The 21,298-nt window shown below is 41.3% G+C and overlaps 1 protein-coding gene across 6 annotated transcripts in view; it reads right to left on the bottom strand.

The window, feature by feature from the left end:
* ANKRD44 (ankyrin repeat domain 44) overlaps positions 1–21,298 on the bottom strand; it is a 323,392-nt gene that overhangs the window by 200,562 nt on the left and 101,532 nt on the right. For 5 of the 6 annotated variants that reach the window (XM_028121815.2, XM_088021610.1, XM_088021608.1 and 2 more), the window contains one exon: positions 4,980–5,063. In XM_028121815.2, the coding sequence (XP_027977616.1) occupies positions 4,980–5,063 (84 nt within the window). Of the gene's footprint in view, positions 1–4,979; positions 5,064–16,294; positions 16,491–21,298 lie in introns of those variants that run through there. The other variant, XM_088021606.1, reaches the window with a different exon arrangement.

The raw sequence follows: 21,298 nt of genomic DNA, 5'->3' as shown, positions 1-21,298 counted from the left end.
TATCATCCCTTCATATCTTGGAATTGGAGAGTGCAAGCAAAATGCATCAATATACTTGGGCCAAATCCTACTAGGGAAAATAATAAACATTAACAGCTGGACAAAATCATTTTGTTGTATAAATTAGATGGATTAAAATAATCACTGTAAAAAAAAGTTTTGAAGCTACTGAGGACAAAATAAAATTGAATATGCACTGGGTATTGGAAGATACCAATGAATTATTGTTGATTTTCTTTGGTATGATAACGTGTGTGTGTGTGTGTGTGTGTGTGTGTGTGTTTGTGTGTATTCATAACTGTTAATGATACTTCAAAAAAGAAATAAATACCATGGGTATGCTATCACGTGAGACTTACAAATCTTAGAATTGTAGTCTTTCACGGCTGTTAAAAGACTTTAAACATCACCTAGTCCAGGCAGGGGAAGGAGGTTTCTATTTAAAAGCCAACTCCAATTTAATAGTGCTGTCCTAAGAAGAAATTTTGGTCTTTAAGACTCAAAGAAAAAAAACTATCATAAACCATTAGCAATGTTGGGTAAGGGTACAGGGTAGAAGAGTAGCCCATGTGCCACAATTGGTCTCCTTTAGAACCACCAGTCTAGTGGTCTTCCAGGGAGTTTATTACTTGTCAAGTCAGCTCATTACTTCTTTATACAGCTCTGTCTATTAAGTTATTTCTTATATTTTGATCTGGAAATATTTTCTGTAGCTTTCAACCACTGATACAATGGTAAGTCTAGTTCCATTTAACTTGACAACATTTGAACTATTTAAGGTAGTTCTCTTGTCCTTCTCAGGTCTAAAACATAAACTAAAACTGAAACAGTTTTTTCAACCCCTTCTCACATGGAATGGTTCCCTCCCTGTCTTCACCACTCACCAATGACAGGCACTAATTATCTCTGTCCCCATTCCAGTATGACACTGTACAACTGTCTGTTGGTGTCATGTTCCCAAAAATGACTTTATTGAGTTCAAATTTTGGTTTTCAGGATCTGTGCATTCATTTTGAATTCAGATACTCCACCTCGAGCTCCATTTGTTAGTCTGAAGTCTGATAAAGGCTTCTAAAATCTTTCTAGTTATCAACCACATGTCGGTCCATTTAAATGGATTTCTCAGAGTGTACACTGTCTTCCCACATTTCCAGGCCCAGGCATGCCACTAGCCAGAGAAACCACAGGAAGACTAAGAGTGCCCTTCCTGATTCTTCAGTGGCTCCTCAAATTCACCTATAGATTTTCAATCTTACACAGAGAACTTTCAGTCTTACAACTGAGACCTGAGGGACACTAACAAAGCCAGACACTATTGGACAACGTGTCCTCATTGGCAGAAATGAAAAATGGGCCACCATGAATTGGCTCAACATGAGTAAGAAAGCAAGGTTTAGTCATTCACTCAACATGTGCTGCAAAGACTGAACGGGGCCACTGAGCCAAAGAGAATGAATGACATGGCCACCATGTCATCGAGCACATAGTCTCTCAAAAGTAAATAGCTCAAGTAAAGTAGTCAGTGAGATAAAGGAGCTATGGGAGGTGAGAGCAGATAGAAGTTTCTTTGGCTGGGTAGGGAGGTGGCAGAAGAGACAGCAGAAAGGAAGGGAGAATTAAGACAACTCAGTGGAGGAAACAATAGGTCTAAAAGGGCAGATGGGATGGGAACAGTGGAGAGGTGAGAAAAAAATAAATATCAATGGGTTGAAAACTTCGCTTGATCCATAGGGTCCATGAATACTGCCGGCGGGAAATAAAGCTTGGAAAAACACCAAGAGGCAAAGCTAAATGAGATTGTTTCCCATAGCAGGATCACCTAATCAAAGGTGATATAAATATCAAAGAAGAAGCAACCCATCAAAAGACACAGGAAGGTGGGGAAGAAAAAAGAAAGCAAAAAAAAAAAAAAAATCAGAACCTAGGATAAAAAGGAAAAATAAATATGGGTAAAGAAAGAAAAGCAAAGGGTGAGAAGAGAAGAAAACAGATACTGTCCTCCCGCTAACAGAAGGCACCTCTGTTATTTATTTCCCTTCCTTGACATTGAAATGTACTGGTTAGTGGCCTCTCTTCCCTCCTGAAGTGAAGCCCCAGACTTAGATTGCTAATCCTTATTTGTCTTCCATCTCCATATGCTCTTCGTTAACCATCACTTTCCCTAAACTGCCAAGCCACCCCCAGCAAGACGGTCAACACGACTGATCCAAAGAAGTACTGACAACAGAAAAGCATGACATGACGAGAACAGCTCACTGTCTCCAACATACCTGCTAAGAGAGGAGAGAATCAAATGAGGTTCTTTACACTCACCTGAGGGAAGGAAAAGGGGGATAGAAGGGGGGGGTCAACAGAGGGGAGAGCGGAAGAAAGCACTGGGACCCCAAGGAGCCACACCATCACCGGAAGGAAGTCAGGCATTCCTTCATGTATCGCTTTTCCTCCCTCTATCCCACCCCTCCCTGCTGACGTATCCAAAAGCCACACATCCCAACTCCACAACAGCACCCATTAACTGTCAGTTTGCACATCATTCATCAGTCCCTCATGATTAAACTGGGCCCCTAATAGTGTCCTGCATTTCCCCTTTCAAAATGGCTGTCAGTATGATTTCTCATTGTTGGCTTCTCTGCCAACTTGCAAGCTCCACGAGGGAAAGAGTGATCTTCTCACTGCTGTAGCCCTAGCACCCAACACTGGGTCCGAACTCAGTAAATTACTCTTAAATGAGTAAGACACTACACAGACAAATAAGTGTTATCACTCAAATTCCCTAAAATTCGGCAGTACCAAAACTTTGTGTGGCCAAGATTGCTAACTATTCATTTTCTCCAATCTTTAGGGACACAGCTATATGAATTTTGCAACCTCCCTTGTAGTTAGGTGTGGCGTGGGACTAAGTTCTGGTCAATGGGTTGTGTGTGCAAGTGATTATGCCACTTCCAAGACGATCCATAAAAATCCTCCTAAGCTCTCTTTCCTTGCTCCCTTTCCCCTCTGGCTGGCTGGACTGAAGATGAAGCCCTTGGGTGACCTTAGAAGCTACATGTTGATACCTGGGACCCTATGTGGAAAAGAGCCACCTCGCTAATCTGTTCACAAGAGAACTAAGCTTCTCCTGTGTTTGAGCAATTATCATTTGGGGTCTATGTGTTACTATGGTTAACCTATCTGATTCAGTAATACAGTTAGGTTACAACTGTATAAAGTTAAGCTTTCCTAACCTGTACCAGCCAGCAACCATTTGTCACTTTCCTAAGGAGAAATAAAGGCCATTCAGAGGACAGTGCAATCTTTCTCGGTATGTATGACTGAACAAAAGTTCTGTCTGCTCATAATCATCAGGAAAAGATAGTAACTAATTTTGCCTTGGGCTTGCCTGGGCTTGGGCCACAGCCACAAAATAGGCTAGGCCAATTCCAGTGATGGCAGGACACCCGGGCAGTCAGCTGGCTTGCCTCAGCTCCTCTCAGAAGCCCGGGTCAGGCCCCACAGGCTCTGGACAAATGCCCAACTGCCTTCTCAAGGAGTCTGGCCCTGGCCTCATCTGTGCTTACCTTGCAAAAACATCATAAAACACCGCCCCATTGTTTTCAGTGCCAGCTGGGGAGAAGCTGCCAAAAGCTTTTTCAAAAAGCCACACCAACCTGCACTCTGCCACAGGACGAGGGCTGCACGAAACAACTCTCCTGAATAAAGCATTCAGCCCACTGGACAGAGATCCCACCTCAGACAGAATTCATTTCCCTGTGGTAAAGCTCTTCTTCTGCTGCTGTGTTTGACCCTCTCTGTTGTTTCTACCCAACGCTAGAGATTTCAAAGACAACTCCTCTCCCCAAAGGACTAGAGCATTAAGGTAATTGACTTACATTAAGAGAATTAGTAGCGTGTACTGCATATAATTGCTTGTTCAATCTAGGTCTAGGAAACTATCAAAAGGGTAAATTATTGACTAATCCTTCACTTTTCTTCACTGCAGGTTTATTTCAAGAACTTCCTGATCCAGGGGCTCTTAATCTCCCAGGGGCCATACACCCCTTTAAGAATATGATGAAATGCCTTTACTTGTTCACAGAAAATACACATGTCCACAAGCACACACATGTACTACATATGATTCCAGGCTACACACAGGATGCCAAGTTCACCCACTGGTCCCAGGTTTATGGAGCCTCTAGGGCCGAGGTCAGCAAACTTTCCCTCCAAAGGGGCCAGAGAGTAAATATCTTTGGCTTTCTGGGCCACATACAGTTTGTTATTAATTACCACTCAACTCTGCTGCTGTAGCGGGAAAGGAGCCATGGCTGAGCTCCAACGGAATTTCACTTATTGACATTGGAATCTGAATGTCAAGTAACTGTCATGTGTCACAAAATATGATTCTTCTTTTCATTTTTTCCCCAGCCATTTAAAAAAATGAAAACCATTCTTAGCTGGTAGCCTGTACAAAAACAGGTGACAGACCACAGTTTGTCAACCCCTACTGTAGGGCAGAGGTTCTAGGTGCAAAAATAGTACATCTTTATTTTTACTAACTTCCGATGGGAATTTCACATTTCCTTCCATTATGAAGGTAGGCAGCCAATCTCAGTAGTGTCACCGGTAATTGTCACTTGGTCACCTGCGGAAATCACAGGTTTGCTCCTACCCCACTAACATGGTCACAGATAACACAAGATATTGACCATGCTCATCACTATTCTTCAGTTACTCTCATTATTAGATCTTCTGCCGTACCTTGCTATTTAAATGTGCTAATAGAGAAGCACATGTATTATTCTATCACAGATTTGATATTTAATATTTTGATAACTGTATTTATGTATGATTGATTTCCATTCTAACCATATATATTTTATTTTGTGGATTTGAAAACAGAATTCTGAGAAGCAGTCCAGAGCTTTCACCAGATACCAGAGAGGACCATGGTACAGAAAGGTTAAGAGGGCCTGAGAAGGCAAAACCATAGCATCACCTACCAGAGCATTCACATCTTCTGTTTTGTGGATGAGCATCCGTATCTCCTCTGGATCACCGCTGAAGATTGCTTGGACCAGTGGTGGCTGTAAACACAGGAGAATTTGAATTACAACTATAATTAAATACATTTGATTGTATTCAGATGCAGATGGCTACAAGATTTGTTCCCCAAAAGTTTATTCAACAATTATCAATTGGCAGACAAAGATGAATGTGGCTCAGACTCACCCTCACTAGAGGTCTAGTGGGGGAAATATTTGCATAAAGAAATAACTGTAACACAATTTGAAAGCCATAACAGAGAGTCATATCTAGACTGAGGCTATGAGTATGACATAAAAATTACCCATAATTGAAGACATCCTTGAAGCACCCTTAAGTTTCCCATCAAGGAAATTACCAAATCTGCCATTTTAAGCAGACAGTCTCCATTGTTCCCAACGTCTCGTTAGACGGTGTATCCTGGTACCCCCAGACAATTCCACCTCTAGAGAATGTTAATGGCCAAGTTTCTGGCCTCCTGAACATTTCTTTGTCAATGTTTGGAAAGCCCTTGAAATCATTCTCAAACGCTTCCCATAGCTTTAGCCAACACTAAAGGCACTGAGTGTTTCCGAAGTGATTACACCCCACTGTCCATACACAGTAAGTAGTGTAATGGTGGGGTGGGGATCATGAAGGGGGATACTAGTAACAATTATTATTGAACTCACCTACATTACACAAGACCCAAAAGAGAGTAAAAGGATTTATAAAGTGCGATGGAAACACAGCTGAAAGAGAAACTAGCTCTGCTTGGAGGGTAGGTAGGGTGAGGAGAAGAGTGTATCTAGAAAAGCTTCATGGGAGGCACTTTAAAGAATGAGTATGAGTTTACAAACAGGGAAGGAAAGGCATTCTAGGCACAGGGATCAGGGTGTGCAAAGGTGTGGACATGCAAAAAAACCTGGTATCTTAGAAATGTTGCCATCAACCTGGTGACCAGAGTGTGCGGTAAAAGAGGAAAAGTGGTAGGCTCTGGGGTTGATGTTGGGCTTGCTCCACATGGTGAAGAACCCTGTTCAAAGCCAGCTCCATCACTTGCCAGCTACGTGCTGAGCCCACTTCCCATGTGTAATCTGGGGGTGAGCATGATCTTTGCTGCTCAAGCCCTCATCGGATTGCTATTAGGAACAAGTGAGATAATACATGGGAAAACCCTCTGTAACCGTACAACCCGACACAAATAACAGATACTTTTATTAAGAAATGCTTAACACTGCTAATGTAGAATTCGACAATTTTTTTTCAAACTTTAAAAACTTCAGCAATTACATGTACAACACACACTCACACCTTCTAGAAATACTTTACAGTAGTTCTTTCTTTCTTTTTCTTTCTTTTTTTTTTTTTTTTTGGTAGAGATAGAGTGTGAGGAGCAGAGGGAGAGAGAGAATCTTAAGTAGACTTCACACCTAGCGTGGAGCCCAATGCGGGGCTCAATCTCATGACCCTGGGATCATGACCTGAGACAAAATCAAGAGTCAGACACTCAACTGACCGAACCACCCAGGCACGCCCTTTACAGCAGTTCTAGTCAGCAATCAGATGACAGCAGTTTCCCAGACGTGTCTGACCAGAAGAATCACCTGAGATGCTTGTTAAAACAATGTTCCAACATCCCTTTCCTGGAGATTCTGAATTAGTCTATCTGGGGTGGGGCTTGTGAATCTATTTTTAATAAATGCTCACTTAACTCTTGGAACACTGGCCTAAGGTGAAACCATCGATACCTGCCAACCAAGGCAGTATCACCTGCCTCAATGTCTTCCAGTGCTATCCATACGAGAATCCCAGTCCCCATTATGCCTATAAATTTTTTCTCTTTTTTACCCTCCTGTTGCCTTTCCTACAGGTTCTGATGGTGTTTCTTGCTATCTGAGGCTACCAATATAAGTACTGTCCGTAGAATATAAGACTCCTTGAGGGAACACTATATTAAAAATGTTAAGTTGCAGGGGCACCTGGGTGGCTCAGTCGGTTAAGCATCTGACTCTTAATTTTGGCTCAGGTCACGATCTCAGGGTTGTGAGATCGAACCCTCCATCAGGCTCCACCCTGGGCATCAAAACTGCTTAAGATTCTCTCTCTCCCTCTGCGCCCCCACCCCCACTCTCTCTCTCTCTCTAAAGGCAAATAAATGAAATACAAAATAAAAATGTTAAGTTGCAGATAAATATTTTAATGTGCCAGGAATTTTTTTGCAGTTTTCCCCCTGCCACGAAAGTTTCTAGCAAATGGACAGATAGATATATCTTTCTTTTGTCCCAAATGCTCTCAATTTTACCTTCTTGCCAAGGTGTATGATTCAAAGATAGTTTCTCAAATTGCCAACAGTTAAGTAGCTGGAAAGGAGTCTTGAAAAGAAAGCAAGTTTTCTACTAGTTTGGTGTCAGCTGGTTGATCTGCCTAAAGACAAGAAGATCTTCTACATGCTTCTGACTACCTGCTAAAACCAAGTCTCTGGGTTATCTGCCCCATGGCAAGGACCATATTTCATAAAAATTAAAAAAAAAAAACAGAATCAGACACAAAGTCAGGATTTTAACAAAAATATGAAAACTTGTTTATCTGTTCCATAATCCTCTGTCTGCTTTGCTCATGACCAAATGCTTGTGTGTACTTTTCTGCCTTTTTGAACCTGAAGAGAAAACAACAAACCCAACAGCCATATGACTTAGATGACAAGCAGGGGCAGAGTCTGACGAGACTTAATCATTTGGGGTCTACGTGTTAAATGAACAGAGATCAATTAACAGTTGAGAACTTAACACTGCTAACGTAGAATTTGACAATTTTTTTCAAACTTTAGTTTCCTTTAAGTGACCAATAATTCATGTGTCACTAGTTGGTCACTTCAAGGAAACACAGCTAGTTAAGCAAAGCCTCTCGTCACTCATTAGTATAAGGAACACATACAGATATTCTGTTGCTTTAGCTCTCACGTTTCTCAAGAAAGACAAGGGTTCTAAGCTATGGCTGGAATGTTCTCAAGGAGAGCCACCCTCTCAAGGCTGCCAGACAAGGATGCCAACACAGTCCTTCAGCAGGGAGCTTCCCAAATACCTCCACGCCCAGTCACTGAGACTATTTTGAAGGGTATCATCGAAACCCAGAATGGCGTGCACACGTGCCCAACACCTCTGGGCCTAGCTCTGCTAAAAGCTGCTTTACAGAGTACTGTCAATGCAGAGAATTTCCAGCATCCATTGGGAAGAAGCCATTCTTCCAATCCTGCAGTCACATCTATACACACATATACCCACCTGTACGTGCATTTTCACCTACACATACATAACTGTATCGACACTCATGCATGTATACACAGAGATACACATTGATTCACACAAAAATCCCTCACACTCCCTGGAGAAGAGAAAAGTGTCAGTTCTCCAAAGCGTAGAGTCTTGCTAGGCGGAGACCTCTAGCCCCAGAGGGGCTGGGTCACCACCATGACAACGTCACTGTCTTCACAACTGTGAATCCAAGCATCATGGGATTCTAAATCAGAACTTCACAGATACATGCTTTGCTAGACAGATGCTGTGTGTTTGCTTAGATGTAATTCTTGAACTAAATTACTGTGACTCTTTAGCAAGTCATATTTTTAAAAAAACACACATTATGGGTGTTTCTTTTTTTTTCTCCACCCTCCCAAATAAAACATACCTAGAGAGCACTTTGGCATTCCTTTTTGTTGGGATTTTAATCCAATCTTGCTGTTTTATTTTTCCCTAAATACTTACCCTGAGAATAAATATTTGGGAAAAAAAGATACATCTAAATACTGCCTTCATTACATGATTTTAAGAAAGGGGGAATATTCTAATTATGATATTCTTGCTCATAAGCGTCAAGTACTTATACTCCGTTGACCATTAATTTGACAACCACTATATCTACCAGAGAGTTTGCCTTGACCTTGATAAGGCTTAGAAGCAAAGTCTCACCTGCAAACGAACACAGTCCTAAGCCTTGGTATGTACAGGTATTTCTTTATGAAGTTTCACACACTTCAACGCTAGCATATACAAAATATTAGTGCTCTGTGTGCATTAGGGTACAAAGTTGAATAAATACAAACTCATAACAAGGTTCAAAGTTGGGAAAGACAAATACTGGCAGGAAAAAAAAGGGGGGATTACAATACCATGAAACCACTGGTAGGTTATCATAACCTAAAGAAACTGAAATTCTTAAGAGAGGTATGCAATAAGTTCAGCATCAATTACTAAAATTCCCTTAGCATGCTTAGCAAGTATAAACGGGAAATGATTGCCATGTACTGTGGATATTGGCACAGTCCCTCAAATAGATTCAGAGGGCAGAACATACTTCCTGGACCTACTTGACCAATGGCACAAGTGGGATTCAATATTCAGATGGGACCTGTCCTCGACCTCTAACATCACTAACTATTCATACCCCACCGTCTCTTCCAGGAGTGTTGACAGCTGCCTTCTAGAGGTGACCGTCTGCCAGGCTGATGACATTGGATCCCACTAAGACAGAAGTGCAGAGTAGAAAGGCCCCTGGAATTTAGCAGCCATTATAAATCACGCAGCTAATCTTGCCAACACTAGGAACTGAAAATTCATCACCAAAAGCCACTTTCTCTACCCACATCCCCCACCAGCCCCTCCAATGCAATATTTTTTTTTTATTTTATTGTCAGTCTTTGAAAATAAAATGGGAAAACATCTGGTTTCCAAAAATAAGACATTGCATCAAATGTGTATTGATACAGTATTCCTAAACTTTGAAGTAGAGTTACAACTCCACTAGGGGGAGCAAGATGGTTAATTTCTTACCTGGGAGATAAGAGTAACTGTTCAGGTTGTGTAATTAAGACAAGGAAGCTGGAAGATCCACTTTGTCAAGACCTAAAAGAACTCAAACTTCTGAGAGAGTTCTTGGTAATAAATATGTATGTCCCCCCCCAAAAAAACAGCTTTTCTATTGATCCTCAAGGGTCCATGTTTTTAGGAAATAAGAATAAATACAATCTAAAACTCAGGTGTTAAAGTATCATTTTCATCACTTACACAACTGAATTCAACTAATCCTTTAATTACACTTTTAAAAAAGTGCTACTTGTGGCATCAGACAAGCCATTAGTTTAAGAGTAAAGCCCATCATGGGTTTCATGGAGAGAGCGCAGCTAGTTTAGAGTAGCTACTCCATCTTGCAGTGAGGTTGTGGGTCCCCCCTCCAAATCCCCTAATGAAACCACCAATTTGATTTTTGCTAAAACCTTGTATAGTGTACTTCACATTCCCTTTCTTGGAGCTGCATGTTCTTTACTAATACACTGGCTTTGGAAGACCAGTGGAGCGATAGAAGCCAACGCTGAACATCTGTGTCCTACGGTCAACGGTCAGAAGCCTGGGAAGATGATGCTCCAGCATTTCGATACAAATTCCTGGCATGCTGCCTGTCCTTTTTTTGGTTAGATTGGGTAATTAAAGATTCCACATCTGAAAGAAAATATCTTGCATTCTAATTAGGAGTGGGTGTTGGGAAATAATCAATAGCCAAGAAGAAAAAGTAATATTCTTAAACATCTGCCCATAGTTGAGTATTCTGAGCACAGTATGTCATTAAAGCAAGACAGGAGCATGTTATTAGAAGCTAATAGTTGATGCAGTAATACTCTAGCCATATGAAGCCATCAACTTATATGAACATGCTGAAACACTTCATTAGGGAACAACTGGTTTTTGTATGAGGCAGCACTTGCATTTTTACAAAAGGATAATAAAAATTTGTTCGAGTCACTAGGTTTAATGGACCAAACTTGTTAGCTCTATTCATGTGGGTCCTGCTGTGTGATCTGCTGAAAGGGTGTTATCAAGTGCTTCCTGATTATAGATCACTCTTTATTTGGGAAGAAGTTCACTCTATCACAGGAAGATAATGATGATCAGAAAGCAAAAGCTGTTTCCCTTAAGAACCGTACAAAATATACTGAGTCCCCATAAACACTTTTTTTTTTAATGCAGGACTATATACATGCTGAGTAAATGTCTGAAACATTTTCAATTATTTGCAATTATTATTAAAAACCAAAGCACAAAATTTCAAGTATCAGTAACAGCCTCTATGTAGCTATCTATTAAGTCTACACTTATACCCTATTCTTATGAGAAAAGAACAACTATTTTTCGTCAGAAAATGAAAAAATTAATTATCTAACCTTTTCCAAAATGAAAATAGGATATGGAAATGAAATAGCAGGAGGTATGGGGGTGCCTGTGTGGCTCAGTCATTAGGCATCTGCCTTCAGCTCAGCTCATGGTCCCAGGGTCCTGGGATCGAGCCCCGCATCGGGCTCCTTGCTCAGTGGGGAGTCTGTTTCTCCCTCTCCCACTCCCCCTGCTTGTGTTCCCTCTCCCATTGTGTCTCTCTCTGTCAAATAAATAAATAAAATATTTTTTAAAAAGTGATAGCAGGAGGTATGGACTATGAGATAGTTATTCAGAGACTAATGATCCAGTCTTTAAAACATCCATCCTTTGGGCGCCTGGGTGGCTCAGTCAGTTAAGCAGCTGCCTTTGGCTGAAGTCATGATCCCAGGGTCCTGGGATGGAGCCCCCCATCAGGCTCCCTGCTCAGCGGGGAGCCTGCTTCTCCCTTTCCCCTCTGCAGCTCCCCCTGCTTGAGCTCTCTCTCTCTCTCTTTCTCTGTCAAATAAATAAAATCTTAAAAAAAAAAAAAAATCCATCCTTTGTTGCACTTTCCTTTCCTGATATCCTCCATGGCTATTTCTCTACCCTTTAATACTGCTGACTAGCACCTTCCCCAGAGGATAGCTGGCCCAAGGCAAAAAGAAACCCAGGCATGCCAACTTCACTACTAGTCACCAGTCAGTTGCCAAAGATTAAGTAAAAGGAAATGATAAACAGCAGTACCAGTTAAATTGAAATCTGGAGGCAATGTTGATTTTTACTGACCTGAGATCTCACTCTCTTTTTCTTCCACAGCAGGGAGACTGACATATGATAGCAGACCGACCTGGAATTAAATCCCAGCCATAGTTTCCTCATCTATTAAATGGGGTTGTTAGAGCCATTTCACAGGATGTGTTTAAGAAATGGCCTAACATGTGCAGGCACCTTGTGTGCAACTCAATAAAAACAGTAATTGTGTTGACTTTGAATCAACACGCTCAAAGACTTTCACAGACAAGTACGTTTATGTTCATCCTACAAAAGGAGAAATAAGGGATCTGGAGAGATTTTTCCAAAAAATTACAGAGCAAATAAACTGAGTTAAGGATCATAAGCCATTCAACACCACCTCTAAAGCAGAGAGGCCCATCATCCTGGGAGAGAAGATTTCACAGGCAGGAGAGCAAAAATCAAGCTGAGCCTGACTTGGTCTTCGTTACACTGGGCAACCTCAAAAATGTCATACAACCTCTCTGTACTCAGGGGTCTAATCTACTGTACCAAAATAATAGCAACACCTGAAAAATGCACCATCTCCCTTTGACTGATCAAAGGGTGCCACATACTCACGTCCACTGGATGGGAGATGAAATCATAATTTTACTATTCACAGTTACCATAAACACATCCAGTTATACTTTTCCTTTATGACCTCTTGATGCTCAAAAAGGAGATTGATCTCCTGGTTGGAGCTATGAGGAGGGGGTAGGATGATTTACCTGCTAGTGGCAAAGCTGAGACTAGAATTTCGTTTTCCTGATTCTCCTGGTTCATCGCTTTCTTTCGCATGTCATCTTCATGTAAGATATATAATATGACACGATATAATAGAATGAATAGATAATAAATATATGTAATACAGGATTAGAAATTCAGCCTCAGTTTCAACGTACTTCCTGTAGAGAAATATTGTATACTTTATGACTAAGGAAAGATAATCACCATACAGATATATTCTCTACATATTTGTGTGTATATTAATTAGCACCTTATATGTGTGCATACATAGTGACTATATATGGGTATTTCTAGATATCGTTACTCTCAACAAAGTAACTAACAATAAAACAATCTTGCCAAAAGATGCAAAACAAAGAGGTACAAAATATTTTAAAGTAAGCGCTCAGTGCCGGTTGGAGTTAGAAATATGGAAAAGATAGGTGTTAACCTAGATTTTGAAGAGTAGGACTGGAGTAAACCTTTCATGTTGAGGAACAGCCAATGAAGAGGTTAGAAAAGTAAATAACTGGGTGGAGGGAGCATCATGCCAGCAGGAGGAGTTTTAACCCAATCTTGTGGGCAAACAGGAACTGGAGTCTTGAGCAAGAGGGCGGCACAGAGTTTTTGCAAACATTTAATCCATCCACAATGTGCGCCAAGCATCGGAGAAGAGAAGGGAGCTAGAGAACCCAGTGAGAAGACAATTGCCACAATCCAAGGCATCACAGGAAAGAACTTTCCAATCTTCCCACATTTCAGGCTCTCTGATTGCTACTTACAGGGCCATGTTGGAAACAACTGTTACTGTTGTCAGCTCTTTGATGCCGCTCTATTCCTGGATGCAGGTTTGGCTCAGCATCTTGGCCACTTTCCTTCACTCTTTATATATAGCCCAAATCTCCTGCCCCCGAGACACTAATGTTTCCAGGTGAAATTGAGGTTACTTCCTTTAGTTCCTGGAACGCTTCCATTTTTCCCCCACAGAACCTCGGTTGAAGTCAGTTCTGTTTTGTCAGACTTGTCATTTGATCCCTGAATTTAAATCATAGAATTTCAAAAATAGGCCACATCCATAAAGAGAAAAGCAAAGCAAAACAAGGCAGACATACTCTGCCAAATGCCATATTTTTATTGGGATCTGCTGCCAACTACCCACATCTTTTTTCACTCTGTCTAGTTTCAAATGACTTGAGATCAAATCAAAACTTTAGCTAAGTTAATTAAATAGTGTTTCGGAGTTAACTTTTAAAGAAAGTTAATTTAAACAAGAGCACAATGGATCCAAGAGGTCAGTTAATAGAGAATATTTAAATCAGTGCAATTTTAGTTAAAAAAAAAAAAAGAACAATACATTTCTACAAGAGTTTCCTGTTTTGAAAAACTGTTAACAGAGGTTTTATTTCCTATCTTAGTTTTGGTTACATTCTTTGTATAACTGTGTCTTCTAACACGTTGAATTCATGCAGTTTCAAATATGAAAGGTGATTTGATAATGTTAATCAATATAAGCCATTCTAGTGATTTCTGTGGGAAAAAAATTATACAGCCAGATGATTTTCAGGGTAATATGTGTATTAAGTGTAATTACTTTGTTCAGATACAGGAAGTGGTTCTCAGTTTAGAATGCATCATGCAACACAACTTTTTATTAATATCTGGTTTGTATCTCCCTTGCCATAATATAGGCAACAATAAAATAGTATTCCCAAAGAAAAGGCTATGATAGAAAATGATTTATTTCTATAGTAATATTTTATTATGATCTAGAGTAATTATAATTTTTGAGGAGTATTAGAAATTGGAACCTAAGCAAAGCAATTTAAAAATAACAACAACAAAATCAATGTGTAGAAATGAAAGGCACTCACCAGGAAGGTGGCAACTTCTTGCTATATTTGAGAGGGATAGACTTACCATATATGAGATATACAGATTAAAACAATCACATGAAGTCATTCACGATTCAGGCAAACTCCAAGTTAGGTCTGTCTGAAATTTGTTAGATCCTGGATTCTTTCAAAAGCCACTTTTTGCCCAACCAAGTCATTCCAAAGCCCATGAGAACTTCCCCTTAAACTTTCTACTTCCTCTCTGTAGTGCTTTTTCTTTGAATTCCATATGCATTCCTTAGAAAGGGAGAAAGCAGTCACACTCCACCACCTCTCCACAGGGAGCCAGGTGGAGGATCAGGGACATGTATGAAACTGAGTCACCTTCCTGGCCCTAGCTGTTTAAACCATTCTCGAAGGCAGGGCATTGACCAGGACCATTAGTCTCTGCCTGAGATGCCTGGAGGGTCCCCTTGTGCCTACAAAACCAGGAAGGTCATAGGATGCAAATCCATCAGGGATTCTCTCCATTTCCCTATCCAATGTCCTGGCAAGGGTTCAGTAACAGATGTCAAAGGGAAATGATAAGACAACAGGAAGAGAGGAGTCCAGAAGACTGAAAAACATTAGATAACGAAAATGGGAAATTTTGCCAAAAAATAAAAAAGGATGGTCACATTATTTCCTTGCAGAAACACCAATACAGTTCGTATTTCCTTTACTTCTCTACATAGCACCCTGCCAATAAGAGATGAAAGATACGGGGTTTTTTTTAACTTAATCTGGTGTATTTCAGATATTAGCCATATTCAATTCAATCCAATAAAGACTGATGAAACCTAAGAAATCTACTAAGCTTAAGAAATTCAGACACTGAGGGGCGCCTGGGTGGCTCAGTCGTTAAGCGTCTGCCTTCGGCTCAGGTCATGATCCCAGGGTCCTGGGATCGAGCCCCACAGCGGGCTCCCTGCTCAGCGGGAAGCCTGCTTCTCCCTCTCCCACTCCCCCTGCTTATGTTCCCTCTCTCACTGTGTCTCTCTCTGTCAAATAAATAAATAAAATCTTTAAAAAAAAAAAAAAGAAATTCAGACACTGAGATGGTATAGTCAGCCCCTCTGTTGAAGGCGTTACCAAGGTGTAGGAGGAAATATACGAGCATACACAACTTGGGTGTAAGGTAAAGAGCACAGAAGCACATGAAGAAGGGAGAGCGATCACATCTGGTCTACTGGAAGATGTAGTCTTTGAAATGAATACTTAACATTAGAGAGGATTTCAACAGGTAGAAATGGACAGAATGGGAAGTGGGTGGTCCTACCTCAGAAGAATGTGAACAGATGCTGGGAAGACTGAGCATGCACAGAGAACAGTTTCATTCGGCTGGAACATGAGACGAGTGAGGTAAGCTGAGCAGCAGACATGGGTCATATTACAGAAGGCTTTGAATGCCAGGCTAAGAAATTGGGACCCTCTTCTATAGCACTGGGGAATCATGCATGGTTTTTGAGCAGGAGAGTGACCTATGTGGTGTGCTTTGGAACAATCTCTGGAAATGAATGATGAGCTGGAAGAAAAGACTAGAGTGAGACAAAAAGTTAGGTGATTTCAACAACAGTCTAGGCGAGAGGTCTGGGGATGGAGTGCCCCTCCGTGGTGAGAGAAGTGTTCTGCTGGTAGCCAAGATGTAGATCTAAAAGGTAAATGACTATCCCCACCATTAAGTCAGCAAGAGCTAGCCACTCAGGCATGGCTGCCTCCACTCAGAAAGACTCTCACCAGCTTCCACTGCGGGATGCAGGGCTCTGTGGAGCAGAGCCACCTCAACCATCAGCTGAGGAACAACGGAAGTTCTGCAGTATTTGCTCTCTTGACTTTTCCACTTACGCAAGCCCCTCCAGCTGCTTACGAGGTTCTGTTCAGCTCTGGGACAGGAAGCTCCTAGGGCTCTGAAGTCAGTTAGCATCTCGCATCTGTACAACCTGCCGCTGCTCTCCCTAGGTTTGGGTAAAAAGAAAACTTACCTTCATGTCATAAGCTGAGGACAAAAATTAACTCAAGTATTGTGCTATCTTTATTTACTAATTCTAAAGTTTAGATAAGAGATAAAACTCACTTTTTTTTCCCCAATCATACCAAGTTTGGAAAGTAGAAAGAAGTATTCAGGGGCAAGGGACTTTCTAATGCACAAAAACCTCTACCATTTTCTCTTTCTCTTCTATTTGCTGGGCTTTAATCTCAGTAGTTGTCCTATTGCAGTAAGGCAAAGACAAGGAAAAGAAAAAACTTAATAACGTGTCCTACCACCAATGTTCACAGCCTAATGTGTATCCCTCCACTTCTCTCCCCATGTTCCTGCTGATACATAAAAATATAGATTTAGATGGAGGAGGTTACAATGTTATCACAAAAGTGGGATTTACTCTTTCCCTTTCTTGCTGTTTGTAAAAACAGTAACCATACTGAGGACATCCCCGGGATCAAGAGTTACGGGATTAACACATTTCTTTTCATTGCTATATAATACTCCATAACATGGATATATCACAATATATTTAATTATGCCCCTTTGGATGAACATTCCTGTTGTTTCTAGTTTGCGCTGCAACAAACAAGCCTCTATCAGGATCTACCCTGGCCAGTGCATTTCACAGAAAAGTGCTACCAGAGCTGAAGGCATTTTCTGAATGCCTACTATATGCTATTTTTATAAAATATACAAAAGAAATGTGTGACATAGTCCCTTCCTCAGAGAGTGCCAAATATAGCTGGGGAAATAAGCCTAACCCACACAAAACAATTAAACTGTGTAACACAGGACTGAACCACGTCCCAAGCACTTCACGCAAATGGGCGCCAAGTTTTCCCTCTGCACAGTGACAGACCAGAGAGATGGCTCAGAGGTCCTGTGAGCCTTACCATTCTAGGGGCCTTCTCTGATTCAGGAAAAAGTGGAAACAAGAAGAGCTAAGTCAGTTGAACAAGGCCTGAGAATGGTTTAGATCAAGGACAAAAAAAATTGTCTTCTGGAGTGACAAATGAGCCATATATATGATTTTAGACACGTATATGCTCAGGAGAATGACAATAAGCAGCTCCTTCTCTAAGTCACTGCATTTCCAAACAGCTTCTCCTATATTCTTCCCACCCCCACCCAGCCTCCGCAGAGAAAGACCTAAAAGAATCACAAGCTTAACTGCCTCCGAGCATTACACTTATGCTGATTTAAAATGCGCTACTTGCAGCCAGCATAAACTTCTACATTCTCTCCAAATCTCTTCCCTCCCTGTCCTTCCCATGCCCTACCCTAACCCTGCCAACACACACACACTCACACACACCCTCACACTCACACATACACATACCCCACCTTGTTCTGTGCCCTTTAAACAATAGCAGTCATTTACACTGTTCCTGTCCATCTGGAAAATAACATGAACAACATGAAAAGTAATAATGAAGTTTAAGTGATTATAATCCAACCAAAATCTGAAACTCTGTTAAAAGCATTGGTATTGATAAACCAGCCACTACAGTGCTAGTCTTCCACTCTGTGTTGCAGTGCTATGTTTGCAACTCACCAAGTCCACTGAAATAAAACCATATTTAATAACATGTTTTAAATTTCATCATACTGGTAAATAAGACTTGAGAGCTCAGTGTTTATGCCAGATAAGTATTATGCCTTGATAGTGTATCTAAGTAGCTCTATGAGAAAGTTCTGAAAATGAATTAGGCATAAGAAAAGGAATGTGTTTTTTATCTCAAAGACTCGAGATTTAAAAGTTGCATGTCATTTTTAACTGAGGCGGTGCCACAAGGAAGTCTATGATTCTTTTTTTCACCAAATTTAATCAGGAAAAAAACCCACAGATGGGTCCAGGTGATGGTTAAGCTCACTCTGTGAGAACAGCAGGGCCACCAAGCATGTTTCTGGTCTAAAATTAGCTTTCCATGTATTTTTTAAACTTTAGGAAAACAAGATTTACTCCCAGGATGTTAACTTCAAGGCCAAGTTCAAAGACATAATCTTGATAGTCATATTGCAGAAAATCAGAGTTTTTAATAAGAAGAGGGAATTACTGACTTCCAATAGAACCTAATTTGCTGCGGGGCGCCTGGGTGGCTCCATTGGTTAGGCATCTCCCTTCGGCTCAGGTAACGATCCCAGGGTCCTGGGACCGAGCCCACATCAGGGTCCCTGCTCAACGGGAAGCCTGCTTCTCCCTCTGCCTCTGCCCCTTCTCCCCGCTCGTGCTCTCTTTCTCTCTCTCTCTCTCTAACAAACAAACAAATAAATAAAACCTAATTTGCTGTGTGTTTTTATTTAGCAGTAGGGGAAAAAAAAACAAAAAACAAAACCTCAACCTCTGTTGCACCAGTCCAACCACAAAGGCAACTGAGGTGTGAGACTGGGTATTGGGGAGGTAGTCAGGGTCCAGATGCCTCCTGTCACCTCACTGAACATAAATGAGGTGGCTCCCCACTCCCTTCTCCTCACCAACCTCCTTGTGACATCAGGTAAATGGTATGGAGACTCCACTAGTGCCTTTGCAGGTCAAATCTAGATTTAGGAATCTGCAACACACACCTAACATCAAAGCACTTAGCAACCGTTACCCAGTCAATACACAACACTCCAGCGGTTTAAAATGCAAAATAAGATCATGGTTCCTTTGAGATCGTGGTCCCATTGTCCTGACTAAGGGGAACTTTTGGCTGCCCTTCCTCCTCCCAAGGATAGAACTGGGGGCTTGGCCAAAGGCAGTAAAACCAGGGTCTCATGGGACAGAAACAGCCTGCCTAGACGTGTTGAGACCTGTTCTCTCTTCTAGAGTGCTCTGAGTTCAATTGGCATGCGCAACTACGTTTCTCCTCTTAAGTCATGACCAATCAAAAACATCAAAACAAGTCCAATGAGGGAAGTGGAGAGAAATGATCTGAGGAGCCATAACACTTGGGTTTATTCTAGCCTTGATGAGTCGGTGTTAGACAGCTACGGCAAGTAACAAAGCTAGCAGAAACCTGTTTCCTCACCAGAAAAGATGAGTTCAAAACTACCAACTCCCTGAGGACAAGAAGGGGAAGACCAGATTTTATGAGGAAAAAACCCACCAATGGGTCCAGGCGATAGTAAGCTCAGCCTATGAGAGCAGCAGTGTCACCAAGCATGTTGCCCACAGCAGGGGAAAGAGCAGGACCAATCCACTTGAAACTGGTCAGAATATTGGGATAATCACTAGTACGCAGTTTTAAAGTATCTTTTTTTTTTTTTTTTTTGGAAGACCTGCCTGGGTGCAAAAGAAATTTGGCTAATGGTTCACGGCTGGGTTGCAGAGAAGAACCTCCTGGGAACCTCCTGGGAAACCTCCCATCCTAATGAGTCTGATGCAGTAAGTCAGAGATGGAAATTCGAGCACAGGCACGTTGAGAAGGCTTTCCAGGCAACTTGTGTATGCTCCTCAAACATGCCACACTGAATCTGATCCTTCATATCAACACCTTAGAAATATTACACTTTGGGGGCACCTGGGTGATTCAATCAGTTAAGCATTTGCCTTCAGCTCAGGTCACGATCCCAGGGGCCTGGGATCAAGCTCTGCATTGGGCCCCCCCCTCAGCAGGGGGGTCTGCTTCTCCCTCTCCCTCTGCTCCTCCCCCTGCTCATGCTCATGCTCTCTCTCCTTCTCTCTCTCTCTCAAATAAATAAACAAAATCTTAAAAAAAAAAGAAATATTACACTTTGACCCCACAATCCCACTTCAAGGAAGCTATCCTATAGAAATAACTAGATATGCAGACAACTTTTATAGAGAGATAGCCACAGTAACAATATTTACGATAGTAAAAAATAGAAAGGCATCAATGTCAAAGCTAAGTACATTATTACATTATTTAAATCCAAAAAGGATATAAAATGGCCAACAGGCACGTGAAAAGATGCTCAACATCATTAATCATTAGAGAAATGCAAATCAAAACCATGAAGATATTCCATATTCATGGATTAGAAGAATTAACACCGTCAAAATGTCCATATAACCCCCAGCAATCTACAGATTGAACTCAATCCCTATCAAAATCCCAAAACCACAATGAGCTACCACTTCAGACACATCAGGATGGCTTAACGCAAAACTAAACAAAAAATAAGTGTTGGTGAGAACGTGAAGAAATGAGAACATTGATGGGAGTATAACGTGGTGTAGCCACTGTGGAAAACAGTTTGGTGGTTCCTCGATTAGTTAAACATGGAATTACCTTATGACCTAAAAATTCCACTCCTAGAAAAATGCTCAGAAGAAATGAAAATGGGTGTTCAAACAAAAGTAGTACACAAATGTTCAGAGCAGGACTATCCCAGCAGCCAAAAGGTACAAACACCCCAAACGTCCCTCAGCTGGTGGATGAACAACTGTGGTATAACCACACAATGGAATAGTATTCAGCCAGAAAAAGGAATGCTGTCTGGTGATACACGCGACAACATGGATGAGACTTGAAAACAGGATGCTACATGAAAGAAGCCATAAAAGTCACAAAAAGGCCATGCGGTATATGATTCCATTTATGTGAAATATCCAGATTAAGCAAATTCATCAGGACAGTCAAGAGAGTAGTGGTTGCCAGAGATCGCAAGGAGGAGGGAATAGGGAGTGACTGCTTCAGGGGGAGAGGGTGGCCCTTTGGGGGAATGAGAAGGTTCCAGAAGTGAGGTGGTGGTGACGGCTGCACAACACCATTAATGTATGAAATGCCCCGAACGATACACTTTACAGTGGG

The sequence above is a fragment of the Eumetopias jubatus genome, unplaced genomic scaffold (genome assembly GCF_037043125.1).
Source record: "Eumetopias jubatus isolate StellerSeaLion01/CBP00866 unplaced genomic scaffold, mEumJub1_p1.0 scaffold_3, whole genome shotgun sequence".
Taxonomy (NCBI): domain Eukaryota; kingdom Metazoa; phylum Chordata; class Mammalia; order Carnivora; family Otariidae; genus Eumetopias; species Eumetopias jubatus.
This window is presented reverse-complemented; position numbering and strand designations above follow the sequence as displayed.